At 38.8% G+C, this 14,629-nt stretch overlaps 1 protein-coding gene across 2 annotated transcripts; it reads left to right on the top strand.

Annotated features, from left to right (window-relative positions):
• Nucleotides 1-5,315: 5,315 nt before the first annotated feature.
• vbp1 (von Hippel-Lindau binding protein 1) lies at nucleotides 5,316-14,002 on the top strand. Of its 2 annotated transcripts, none has more exons than XM_083541557.1 (6): nucleotides 5,316-5,491; nucleotides 6,706-6,830; nucleotides 7,841-7,907; nucleotides 8,044-8,142; nucleotides 8,565-8,703; nucleotides 13,377-14,002. In XM_083541557.1, exons 1-6 carry the CDS (start codon nucleotides 5,411-5,413, stop codon nucleotides 13,451-13,453), a joined length of 588 nt encoding a protein of 195 aa, XP_083397683.1. In that variant the 5' UTR covers nucleotides 5,316-5,410; the 3' UTR covers nucleotides 13,454-14,002. The 2 variants fall into 2 exon arrangements, with proteins under 2 accessions (XP_083397683.1, XP_083397684.1); XM_083541558.1 differs by having other exon boundaries at nucleotides 5,385-5,553.
• The last annotated feature ends 627 nt before the right edge of the window (nucleotides 14,003-14,629 follow it).

Raw genomic sequence — 14,629 nt, 5'->3', positions numbered from 1 at the left:
TTTATATATATATATATATATATATATATATATATATATATATATATATATATATACGTATAAATAATAATTTTTACGTTTCAAATTTGTCTTTAAACAGAATACTATCAAATACATTATATATATATATATATATATGTGTGTGTGTAGGACTCAGGACTTTTTTTTTCTGTTGTAAATGCTGACATCTGCTGGTACAAATGTGAAATGACGTGCTGCTTTTTCATTAATATTCATGAGGAAGCGCTTGCTGATTGGTCAGTGATGCGTTTCTGCTCTGACTGTTAATGCACGTGACTGACGGCTGCAAGTGAAAAGTCCCACTGAGGAGATTCAACTGAGTGGTGCAAGAAACAGCATCTGCCAAGCAGAAATACACCTTTTATTTTATTTTTCCCATGAAAAGTGTAGTATCCTGGAGTACACTTTAGTTGTTTGTTTATGTTATACTGTTGTGTTCTTCATCAGGAAGTAGTAAAAAGTTCCTATGCAGGAGGACAATAGTGCTAGAAAGTTTGTTGTTATGCTTGATATACCTAAGTAAAGTTAAAGTGCTAATTTCTTCATGAATATTAAGATGTTTTAGGTCAAATGTTCTTCTTTCTCTTTTGGCTAACAAATTATCTGTCTCCATATTACTCTGTCCTCTACATCTGCCTCTTTCACCAAGTACCTGCATGTTTTCACTCACCACATCCATAAACCTCTCCCGTGGTCTTCCTCTTTTCCTCCTGTCTGGTGGCTCCATTCTCAGTATTCTTCTGTCAATATACCCTGTGTCCCTCTGCTCTAAAACATCTGAACTGCGCCTCTCTCACTTGGTCTCTAAAACGTTCTACATGCACAGTCCCTTTAATAAATTGGTTTCTGATCCCGTCCATCCTCGTCACTCCCAATGAAATTCTCAGCATCTTTAACTCTGCCACCTTCAGCTCCATCTCCTGTCTTTTGCTCGGAGTGTACATACCACCTAGCGCTAATGCTAAGCAAGCGCTCAGCATACTCTACGGGACCATTTGCGAACTACAAAACACACACCCTGATGGATTGTTTATTGTCACCGGAGATTTCAACCATGCAAATCTCAGGACTGTGCTCCCTAAATTTCACCAGAATGTGGACTTTGCAACCAAAGGAGAAAACACGCTGGATGTTGTTTACACAAACATCTCGGACGCAAACCTGGTCACTCAACACCAGCTCCATAACCAAGAAAGCCCAGCAGCGTCTCTACTTCCTGAGAAGGCTAGGGAAAGCTTAACTCCCTCCCCCCATTCTGACTACGTTCTACAGAGGGACCATTGAGAGCATCCTGAGTAGCTGCATCACTGCCTGGTTTAGGAACTGCACTGTCCGGATCACAAGACCCTACAGAGGATAGTGAGGACAGCTGAGAAGATCATTGGAGTCTCTCTCCCCTCTATCATGGACATTTACACAACACGCTGCATCCGCAAAGCCAACAGCATTGTGGATGACCCCACACACCCCTCACACACACTCTTCACCTTCCTGCCATCAGGGAAACGGTTCCCGAAGCATTTGGGCCATCACATCCACACTGTGCAATAGTTTCTTCCCTCAAGCCATCAGGCTTCTCAACACAGAACTGAACTGAAACTCACACACACTCACACAACTGTGTGACTGATCTGTGTGACTGATCTGTACAACCCAGTTTGCACATCTTTTTTGGATTGCTGCTTTTGCTCTTTTGCACAACATTTTTTTTTTTATTTTTTTTTTTACTTTTACATGCTGCAGTGTGCAATATACAACAGGTTTACTGGCGGCGCTATTTTGTATTTTGTGTTTTGTGTATTTGTCTTGCACTGTTCTGTATTGTCTTGCACTGTCTTGTGTTGTCTTTGCACTTTTTGGACCATGTTGCACACAATGCACTTTATGTGGCGAGGACACTAGTCCTTAGCCCTGTGTTTTCTGTGATTGTTGTTGTATGTAGCACCAGGGTTCAGGAGGAATGTTGTTTCATTTCAATGTGTAATGTGTCAGCTATATATGGTTGAAATGACAATTATATAGCTTCTTCTTCTACTTCTTCTTCTGTTTAGTCAACTCCACTGTCTCTAAACCATACAACATATATAACTTCATGCTGTGGTTAATCAATCAAATACTGGACAGGCACAAAAATCCTGTGGCACGAGGAAAGTCGGGTGCCAGCGGCAGAAACAATGGGACTTGATGTAGAACGCTTAGGAGGTCAGGAAAAGTGTGGAGCGAGCCTCCAGATGACTGCCCCAAGCACTTTCTGGCCGATGTGATGAGGCGGCGCGACAGTGGATGTGACTCTGGATCCTGATACAGCAAATCCATATTTTATCCTGTCTGCTGATGGAAAACATGTGCCACATGTTTTTCCATCAGCAGACAGGATGGAAAACATTGGTTTACTCTTTCACTGGTCAGACTTTCACTGAGAAACTCTATCCATTCTTCAATCCTGGTAATAACAAGACAGGTAACAATTCAGCTCCAATAATTATCATGCCTGTATTGAATACTGAATACATTTCCACCTGACAGTTTAAATTTGTATTATTTGTTAAGAATCTATTTATAGTTTTTATCATTTTTCTGTTAAACAAATTATTTTAATCCAACAGTCTTTTTTTATTTTTATTTTGCATGTTATGATTGAGGAACTTTATCATTGCAAATAAAATGTGAATAAAGATTTACAGTTCATATTGAGTTTTTCTGTCATTTATTATTACTCTTGTTATTATTTAAACATCACTAGTAACAAGTCCACAGTAGTGGACAGTAATGAAGTAAATGTAATTAGTTACTGTACTTTAGTAGCTTTTTTTTTTTATAGTTTATGATAGTTTGTCTATCTGTACTTTACTAAATGATCTCAATTTGAGGAGACTTTTACCTTTATTTCACTACATTTCAAAGTCAAATATCTCACTTTTTACTCAACTATATTTAGTTATATCAGTTGTTCCTTTTTATTTGAGTGGACAAAAACTTATCTGGTCAATCACACAGCAAACTAATAATCAGAGTTAAGCGCATGCTCTGTTTTGAACTTGTTTTGATTGGCACTTTGTGGTATCTACTTAGCACCAACATACAGTTTAGTGTCAGTTCAACAGCAAGCAGAACACTTTGAGAGGAATAAATCATGGAATAAACTCCTGATTCTATCTTGACAGAACACTTATGGCCTTATTTACTTGTTGTTTTTTTTAAGTAGTTGAAAGTAGTTTTCAGAATCAGAATCAGAAATATCTTTATTACCAAGTATGCTTATACACACAAGGTATTTGATTTGGCATCAGGAGCTTCCAGTGCAGAAATACAGACATAGTGTAACAAAATAGTAAACCAGACAGTTAAATAATGCAATATAAGAAGGCAACAGTTTGAAGAGAGATTGGGCTGGGTGTGTGGGGTCCAATGTGATTTTCTTAGCCCTTTTCTCCACTCTTGGAGATTGGGCAGTGGGGCACCAATAATCCTCTCAGCAGTCCTGACCGTCCACTGTAGCCTCTTGATGTATGATTTGATAGCTGAACCAAACAAGACAGTTATAGATCTACACAGGACAGACTCTATGATGGCCGAGTAGAATTGTTTCAGCAGCTCCTGTGGCAGGTTGAATTTCCTTAGCTGGCGAAGGAAGTACAACCTCTGCTGGGCCTTTTTAGCAATGGAGTAAATGTTATTGTCCCACTTCAGGTCCTGAGAGATGGTGGTACCCAGAAACTTGTAACACTCCACTGTTGTTACAGTGCTGTTCATAATGGTAAGTGGGGGAGTGCTGGGGGATTTCTCCTGAAGTCCACGATCATCTCCACTGTTTTGAGCGTGTTGAGCTCCAGGTTGTAGTGGTTGCACCAAACCTTTTAGCCTTGAGGGGATCAGGAGAGCCATTGAACACATGTGGTTGGTGTAGGACTTCTGGGTTCCTGTAAAACAAATATTTCACCTTTTGAGTGCTTTTCACCAATTAACAGCAGTCATCGAATATACTTAATATTACCCCATAATTAACAGTTCCTTTAAGTTAAGTCAAGTGCCTCAAATGTTAATGAAACTAAAGAAGTCTTTATACTTACTCTATCTATACAATATAGAAAGCTGGCATTTTCTTTACATAGTGCTGGCAAAAAAAATGAACACAGCATTCCTATCAAGACCTAAAAACAGATACAAATTACTGTATATTACCTACTGAAATCAGTTTAAGGGATCATTTATTAAAAAAATTATCACTTATGCTTTCGTCATTTCAAACCTACATAGTTTTCTTTCTACAGCATAACACAATAATATATATTTGAAAAAATGTTGGTAACCAAACAATGCTGGTACCCATTCATTTCTATTTTATGGACACAAAACCAATGAAGGTCGATGGACCCTGCCGTTGTTCAGATACCATCCTTCTTCTGTAAATCTTCTTTTGTGTTCTGAAGAAGAAAGTCTTACAGATTTGAAATGACAAGAGGTGAGTAAATGATGGGTAAACTATTTCTTTAATACTTACATTTTTTCCAATAAATGTTTTTACTGATACAATTTATATGTGCTACAACCTTTACATTGATAATGCAGACTTTACACCGACTTTACACTGGGAATGGAAAGGTGCGATGGTGAAAAATAAATGGTGTCGTTACCTTCTGTGGTTTCCTCTGCTGGTCTTGTGAGACTGGTGTAGAGGGTTTTTTTGTTGTTTTTACTTTCTTTTTGCACTCCTGATGAAGTTTGGGGACATTTTATTTAAATGTGTTTCCATGTTCTTTGTTCCTCATTGTCATTCATGCAGCATCTTAAATACAAACCATTTGTTTAATTCAGGTGCATATATTCAAATTACATACTTTCAGCCCAACATGTTCCTTTAAAGTCAGCATGCACTGGGGGTTGCAATTGACTACCATATAGTGCTGTATTTCTGAGACAAAATATTCAATAAGAGAAATTGTGGGCAGGCTAATGTAATCAAAATAACTCCAGGCATTGAATCCCATGTAATTAAAATAACAAACTTGATAAGAAATACAGCATAGACATATGTATTTAATATATTTTTTATTCAATTTGCAACTCATTTGTTGTGAAGCGTCTAATTACTGTTAGTTTACACTTCAGTAAAAAAGAAATGTTTCTTTGCTCTCCACTGGTTGTTTTTTTTTTTTTGGTAAAAGGTTCTGTATAGAACCTCGAGGAACCCTTTTTGGTGTATTTATAAGCAATATTTACACTGAGATGTTATTTCCAATCACCATTCCTTGACTTTAAACTCGTCTCCACGGCAACCCCGTGCCGCCCATACACCACGACGTCGCGTGCAGCGTTTCCGCGCAAAGGCTCGCGCGCCGCTCAGACGCTCAAATCTCCGTCAAGAGGAAGCGCTGCGGCTCTTTCCAAAATGGCGGCCACCATAGAGAAGAGCAGTGCTGCAGCTGCGAACAAGAAGAAACACTTAGGAATCCCTGAAGCGGTGTTTGTAGTGAGTCATCACCCCTCACACTAATGGAGATTCTATACTCGGAGAAAACACGGGCTCTTTTTGTAAGCGCGTTCACGACGTTTAGAGTAAAACGCGGCGTGTATTAGCCGTTAGCCTAACCCGCTGTGCTAACACGCCTCAGGAGATGAAGTTCCCCCGTGTCCTTTTAAGGCTGGGGCTCGTGCTGGCTAACAGGCTAAAGCTAACCTTTATTAGAAAGCATAGACTTTGGTGTTGTGGTTTTGTTCCCAGTTTCTGGAAAACCAACTCAACGTTTAGTTCAATAATTAGCTGTGAATGTGAAGCTGCTTCATGGATTGTTATTGTTTAGTTTAGTCTGATTTACAGCTTTTTCTTCAATTGTAATTAATCAGAGATGATCCAGAATGTACAGAGTGGAGCAGAACTACATGATGATCACTGACAGTAAAATCAGTAAAGTGTCCTAGCCATAGCATGATGAGAGCATAATAACATTAAAAGGGGATAAAGTGAAATACTGAATGCATGCGAGAGTCTGATTCCTGAAACTGACAGACAGCTTGCGATGAATTGAAGTGAATGTGTAGAAATGGTACATTCACAGCATTATGATGTGGACACACGTGTCTGTGTTCTCCAGTATCTGTATCTCCTCATGCTAATTTGAATAGATTATTATATTAGATTAAATAAGATTACTATCAGCCTAAAACTTCACAAACAAATTGCTGGATTTATTTTGAGAATTTAAATGAGTCTATTGATTTGCCTGGTGAAGAGTCTGGTCTTTTTCGCGGATGTTCAAGCGCTGGAGCACATTCATTCCAGCGAAGTGTGTCAGATGAAACACGGTGTCTTCGTGCATGTCTTTCTTGTATACATTTATTCATGCACGTCTTCGTGGAAAGCAGCTCGAGAGTTCCAGGATTTCACAACCTCCTAATTAGTAGTCCAGAGTTTTAACTGGCAGAACACCACTCCCACACACTGTATCCTCCCTTCATACATGCTGAGGGATAGTAGTAGGTGAACTTTAGCTGTACCAGAGGCACGAGGGAATGATGGGGTGATAAATAAACGTTTTTGCTTTTTCTCGAACATTTGTTAGTGTTCACAATGTGCATACTGCTATATGGGAATTTAGAAGGTGGTGGACACATTTATGTGCTATTTGAGACGAAACCCACGTAGGTTTTCTGAAAGGTTGTTGTATGCTTATTGTTTGTCTGCAGGAGGATGTGGATTCGTTCATGAAGCAGCCCGGCAATGACACAGCAGATGTCGTACTGAGGAAGCTGGATGAACAATACCAGAAATATAAATATATGGAACTCAATCTGGTTCAGAAAAAAATGAGGTTCGGGGAATTTTGATACGTTCTTGTTAAATGCTGCTCAACGATGGAAGAGTTATCATGTTATCATCAATGATGACTGCATGACATTGACATTAACTGCAGTAATCTGGTGACTGCTCAGCTGCTTACAGTAAGGCTCGTTCAGCCACCTCTTAGTGGAGAATCACATTAATTATTACTCGAACGTTAATGTCGTTTTTTAATATTGCTTAGAAGTGGTTGTTAGTATCTGATCTCAATGTTTACGCACACTAAGACGTTTTGTATTTTCAATCCCTTGGTATACGACCTTACTGCTTTCCTGAGTTCAAAATATGTTTTCAAATCCAGAAACATGAGCCAGGAGAAGTGGTGGCTCAGTGGTTAAAATGCTGGATTGTGGGTTCAGATTCCAGCACCACTGAGCTACCACTGCTGGACCCTTGAGCATGAAAGCATTGAAAGTTGTGCTGGATATGGGCATCTGACAATTGCCATAAATGTACAAAGTTGGCGGTTCGGTTTTTCTACAGTCAGAACCTCAATAAAACAAGCTGTCATTGTCAGATCTATATAGATAGATAGATATGTGATCTCACCCGAGGCTAAAACATGAATTGCAATAAACGTACTGTATAGATTTATATGTATGCCTTTGCCCTAATATACCCAAAATATATATTGCCACACTACAAACAAACCCTTCCTGGATGATTTGATCTGACTGATATAATTGCATTTTCCTGCCATCACTGCATTGCAGTGGTACCACTTTTCATCTCCTGCCTAATCAGAGCAATAAATTGCACTTGGGTGGGGGAGTAGAAAAGGACCTGGAAATCTTATTTTCCCAGAATTAAATATTTTGAAGGTATCAATATACAGTGGGAGATAGTTACACAATCAATAGAGTTTAATATGTGGAAGCTGTAATGATTTTCTGAGATTGAAGGATGTGAGAGTGAGGATCAGATGTTAGCATTTAGGCACATCTTACTTTTCTATTGTTTTGGGGTTTTTTCCTCCTCCAGATTGAAAAACCAGATCCCCCAAATCAAGCAGACGTTGGAAATCTTACGGCACATGCAGAAAAAAAAGGTAAATTCCACATCATTTAGTGAGTCCTATTCAGTTAATCATTCAGGCTACATGTTTAGCTGTAGTCACGGCTTTCTGACTATGCACTGTCCATCTCGTTTTTGTGACTGTGTAATGTGTCCATGTTTCAATACAGGAAACTACAGACCCAATGGAGACACATTTCCTATTGGCTGACAATGTGTACTGCAAGGCCTCTGTTCCACCCACGGATAAAGTGTGTTTGTGGCTTGGGGTAAGTCATCAAACAGACTTGTGGAGGATCATGCCACCTTAAACAACAGTGTTTTAATTCAAATTATCTTTGATGATATTTTAAACGTATAAAATGGTGTCAGTTTTTATATTTTGAAAGGCGTAGATTCTTAAACTATTTACAATCTAATGTATTAGAGAGTGTGGGAAACAAGAATGGGTAGTGAATGGCCAAATAAATAGCTTATATATGAATTTCACACAAATTAACTTTATTCATTGATTATTAAGTACATATTATTGTTAAGAAGTTTCACACAATCAGAATCAGCCATCCAGTGTGTGGGAACCATTTAAAATCCTGTTTCTGCAGTCTGTGGTACTTCTCTGAGCTCTAATCATCGAAAAATCAGTTCTGATGATAATCATCAGGTTCCTTACTGGTGATTCTTCCTTTAACAGGCCAACGTAATGTTGGAATATGATATAGATGAAGCTCAGACGCTGCTGGAGAAGAATCTCGGCACGGCTTCTCGAAACCTGGAGTCTCTTCAGGAAGATCTTGACTTCCTCCGGGACCAGTTCACAACCACTGAAGTCAGTATCCTTACACAGCTGTGTGTCTTGCCAGGCTGACCTTTTGGACCCCCATCCATAAAAAGAATAGTAGAGCAAAGTAAAGAATAGTAAATTAGACCAAAGGTCATCTTTGTATGATCTGGCTGGTGTAATTTTTTATGGTAGGTGAGCGCTGTAGAGTTTGATGTTGCATGTACTTTAATTTAGCTGAAACTTCTTTTGTAACAGGTACTGAATAGAGCTGAATCTGTACGTATAGAACATACAGGTGGTCAACAATGGCATTTTTATTAGAGTTGTACTGTGGGCTTTGAATTTAAAAGTAGTGTACACATCTCTGAAAAGAACCCATATAGCTTGAGTATATCTTGTAATGATCAGGGAGGCTTAGAAGGATCAGAGGAAATGTAACTGATGCAGGTTGATGCAACTGATGATCCCTGCCAAGTTTAATATTCTCAGGAATGGCTCTAGTTTTCACCAATTTGCCTTTTACATGTTCAGCTTGTCAGCTCTGGTAGGCTGTTTAAAACATTAGCAGGGGAAAAAATTCCACATGACGGTTTCAGTGCGAACCGATATATATATATATATATATATATATATATATATATATATATATATATATATATATATATATATATATATATATATATATATATATATATATATATATATAAAATACACACACACTGTCACCAGCCCACTTTATTAGGTACACCTGTCCAACTGCTCGTTAACGCAAAATTCTAATCAGCCAATCACATGGCAGCAACTCAATGCATTTAGGCAGGTAGACATGGTCAAGACGATCTGCTGCAGTTCAAACCGAGCGTCAGAATGGGGAAGAAAGGTGATTTAAGTGATTTTGAACGTGGCATGGTTGTTGGTGCCAGACGGGCTGGTCTGAGTATTTCAGAAACTGCTGATCTACTGGGATTTTCACGCACAACCATCTCTAGGGTTTACAGAGAATGGTCAGAAAAAGGGAAAATATCCAGTGAGCTGCAGTTCTGTGGGCGCAAATGCCTTGTTGATGCCAGAGGTCAGAGGAGAATGGCCAGACTGGTTTGAGCTGATAGAAAGGCAACAGTTACTCAAATAACCACTCGTTACAACCGAGGTATGCAGAAGAGCATCGCTGAACGCACAACACGCCGAACTCTGAGGCGGATGGGCTACAGCAGCAGAAGACCACACCGGGTGCCACTCCTGACAGCTAAGAACAGGAAACTGAGGCTACAATTCGCACAGGCTCAAAATTGGACAATAGAAGATTGGAAAAACGTTGCCTGGTCTGATGAGTCTCGATTTTTGCGGCAACATTCGGATGGTAGGGTCAGAATTTGGGTGGTGGTGGTGGTGTAATGGTGTGGGGGATATTTTCTTGGCACACTTTGGGCCCATTAGTACCAATTGAGCATCGTGTCAATGCCACAGCCTACCTGAGTATTGTTGCTAACCATATCCATCCCTTTATGACCACAGTGTACCCATCTTCTGATGGCTACTTCCAGCAGGATAACGCGCCATGTCATAAAGCACGAATCATCTCAGACTGGTTTCTTGAACATGACAATGAGCTCACTGTACTCAAATGGCCTCCACAGTCACCAGATCTTAATCCAATAGAACACCTTTGGGATGTGGTGGAACGGGAGATTCGCATCATGGATGTGCAGCCAAAAAATCTGCAGCAACTGCGTGATGCTTTCATGTCAATATGGACCAAAATCTCTGAGGAATGTTTGCAGTACCTTATTGAATCTATGCAATGAAGGATTAAGGCATTTCTGAAGGCAAAAAGGGGGTCCAACCCGGTACTAGTAAGGTGCCTAATAAAGTGGCCGGTGAGTGTGTGTGTGTGTGTGTGTGTGTGTGTGTGTGTATGTATATATATATATATGTATATGTGTGTGTATATATATGTATGTGTGTGTGTGTGTGTGTGTGTGTATATATATATATATATATACATATATATATATATAGTAAGTACTCACTTTTAAAAGATACTAATATAATAATCTATAGATCTAAAAGTACAGAAAATAACTCAACAAAATTGTCAAAGTAACTGCCAACAAAAGTGAGTAAACTCTAAGTGACCATGTCAAAACTGTGTCTTTATATGTCAATATTTTGTGTGAGCACCACTGTTATCTGGGTGATATCAATGGTGTGATTTATAAATCTTGAAACAATACAAACACCACAGAGAGAGCTACCATGAGTACTGGAGTGTGTGATTGAGTAATGTCCTTTCTACTGTATAAGACTGTTACTGGTTCCTCTCAAGGTTTCTTCCTCATAACCTCTAGGGAGTTTTTCCTTGCCACAGTCGGCCCAGGCTGCTCATCAGAGATAAACACACACAATTCACTTTCATTCTTAAGTTCTGGAAAGCTGCTGTGAGACAATGTCCATTGTGAAAAGCGCTATAGGGATTAACTTGAAACTTGCACATTGTTATCCTTTACTGCCTTAATCCTCCTGAGCATGGAATTCACTAGTGCTGCACAGGTTATTGCTGGGATCCTCTTCCACTCCTCTATAATGACATCACAAAGCTGCTAACTGTTATACACATGCTGCTTCTCCACCTTCTGCTTGAGAATGCCCCTCAGGTGCTCAATAGGGTTCAGGTCTAAAGACATACTTGGCCATTCAATCACCTTCAGTTTCCTCAGCAAGGCAGTTGTCAACTTTGTGGTGTTTTTGAGTTGGTTATGTTTCTAAAGGGAGGACATCATGTTCTGCTTTAGGAGAGGCTTCCTTGCAAACCGACTGCAATCTTTAAACAATGCTGGCTGCATGTTTTTTTTAAGCAATGCATCTCATGCCTCTGCTTTTTGAAGCCAGCTTTTGCACCTGATGCACAGCATGAAGACTAAACTTTGATCGACCATTGCGAGGCCTTTTCCAAATGGAACCCTTTTTGGGAAACCTCTGTATGACCCTGGTCACTGTACTGTAAATCAGTTTCAGGATGGCACCGATCCTCTTATAGCCGCAGCCATTTTTGTGGAGAGCAACAATTCTATTTCTCAAATCTGTAGAGAGTCTTTGCCACGAGGTTCCATGTTAAATATCCACCGGTCAGTTTGAGAGAATTGTACTCAAAGCACCAAATTTTAACTGCTCTAATACAAGATACACACATTTGTATTGTGCTGTCAAGCAGACAAAAACATGAACTTGATGAATAGGACATGTGGCTTTGCATTGTTACATGAGGTACAGCTGTTATTACTCACATTTGTTGACCGTTATTTAGACAATAATGGCTGTATGTTGGTATTTTTAGAGGACTGTAAATCTGTACTGATATAGAAGCTGCACATTGACTACTCAAAATCTATCCAAGTTTCATTTCTATAGAATTGTCCATTCAGAAGATATGCTGAAATCTGGGGGTGTACCCGTGTGTGTGTGTGTGTAAAACTTAGAGCTGTCTAATGGTTTCTGTTTTACCATTTCTATTTAAAAATATAAATAAGGCGAAATTAAAACCTTTAACACATTTATTCATGATGCCCTTTCTAAAAAAAAAAAAAAAAGAAATTCAAATAAAAAACTCTACCGAATACTTTAATCAACATGGGCATGGACAAATATTAATGCTTTATGGAAATGTATGTTTATTAGTAGTGATACCAAACTCAACATAGAGCATGAAGACAAAATACTTTCTTTTCGGCTTCTCCCGTTAGGGGTCGCCACAGCGGATCCTCCGCACGTTTGATTTGGCACATGTTTTACGCTGGATGCCCTTCCTAACGCAACCCTCCCCAATTTATCCGGGCTTGGGACCGGCACTAAGAGTGGCTGGGGATGGTTCCCTGACCGGGAATCGAACCCGGGTCGCAGCGGTGGGAGCGCTGCATCTTAACCACTAGACCACCAGGGGACCTTAGCATGAAGACAAAATATTCTTACAAATGTTTTAAAATAAATATGGTGGTTTAAAATAAATAATCAGATCACCAAACTGTGTTTCCACATGGGGGTTTTAAATCCTGGATGTGCGCTTCATGGCGGATTTTGGTGCTTGATTTGAGACTTGGCGCTTCAGTAAAACGTTTTTAATTTTTTTGGCTTATATCTGAATTAAATAAGGACGTAGTCAATAAATGTTTTGCGTTGAAGGTTTTAATCTCTCCTTTTATATTTCAATCAGGTCAAACAGAAATGCGCGCTGCATTAATTGCACTTTAAAATTAGAGCCATTAAAATTAATTTGCATTAACGTGTTAAATGACAGCTCTGATATGTATGTGTGCATAGAGAGAGAGAGAGATAGAGAGATAGATATATCTCAGTATAAATATTAGCGCATTCACTAGTTAGGTGGTAAATCGAAGGGCTGGAACACAAGTTCTCCTTTGTACAAACATGTCTACACCATTATGTATTCCAAATTGTAAAAAAAAAAAAAAAATGTGGGATTTTGTTCTTCCTTATACATATCCCTATTTTTCCAAGTGGTAGAGAACTCTTGTTTCTACCATGTTAAAGATAAGAACAGTTATGGCATGCAAGGTTTAATGCATTTGTTTTTTGTCCAAATGCATTTAAGTAAAAATATAATAAAAAAAAAACATTGTATTAGAAGACTAGCTCAATTTATTTAATCACAGTGCTTTGTAACTGTCACAGTAACATTATTTGGACAGGCCTTAACATTGTCTTCAGATATGGCACGTGTGTACAACTGGGATGTCAAGAGGAGGAGCAAAGACAACCTTCTTAAATCAGCTGAGAGGTCTTAGAAAAAGATGGAATTGTTCCCTGTCTGAGAAACACCGCAGTCAGTTTCCCTCCACACTGTTATCAATTTTGTTACTTTTAAAATATTTTTTCAAGTAAAGAGGAAATGAAACCGATGTCATCATGTCAGTTTTCTTTTTTCTATAAACAGTAGTAGTTTATTTTACCTGGTTGTTCAACTTTTTTTCATTTATTTTATACTTGCAGTCTGGTTTTCATGACACTGAATTGAACTATTTCCTGATAATGGGAGAAATATACTGGTTTTGAAAAGGTCTGTGTGGCCAGATTCTGTATACAAAGAGTGGATTGCTTAAAATCTGAAAAGTGTATTTACTGGTTAACCTTCCCATCTGTCTTAACTTGTTTCACTTGCTCATGTGTTTCTTCTCCCCCTGTTGACTCCACAGCTCTTACCTCTTCAGAATCCTGTGCTTTTTCCTCTCCCTTTTTACTTGTTTTTCAAGTGTATTTATTTGTTAAATTGTATCCATTAAAACTGAACGAGCGAATCTCAATGAAGCTTTGGGAAAGACACAAAGTGAACAAAATGGTCTTGTGTTTATTAACCCCCCCACCCCCCCTCATGTAGAACATTATTTCTGAGCACCACGGCAGTGCAGAGAGTAGTGTTGCCCCCTTTCTCCAGACTCCTCCCTTTCTCCAAAACTCAGCAGCTTGATTTATTGACTTTAAATTGTTTTTGTCATTTTCAGCCAAGCTCTGGTATGCATTGAGTTGTTCCTGAGATATACCCTGAATTTACATTTGCTCCGCCCAGCATAAAGCCTGAACATGAATATTCACTCTGGCCACTTTAAGTAATATCTCTACTCCTGCTCTTTAATACAATCATCTAAACTGCCAGTCATGTTGCAGCAGCACAGTGCATAACATCATGCAGGTACAACGCTGTAGGGGAAACATGATCTCCGAAGATTTTTATACATAGCTTACGTTTCAGAATTTGGATTATTTTAAAACTAATTTCGAAAAGGTTCAGACAAATCGTATGAGACTACTGAAGAACGGAGTTAAATAATATATATCTAAACATTTTATTGGTTTGTCCAACAGAAGGAAGAATCTATAGCTTATTTAATAAGTAATAGAGATTTAATTCTTTAAATATCTTTCTAATTATTCCTGACAAAACCAACCCACCTCCAAACTATATA

This window comes from Silurus aristotelis (assembly GCF_946808225.1).
Source record: "Silurus aristotelis genome assembly, chromosome: 5".
NCBI classification, from domain to species: Eukaryota; Metazoa; Chordata; class Actinopteri; order Siluriformes; family Siluridae; genus Silurus; species Silurus aristotelis.
Note: the sequence above shows the minus strand (reverse complement) of the source record. Positions and strands in the feature narration are given on the sequence as shown.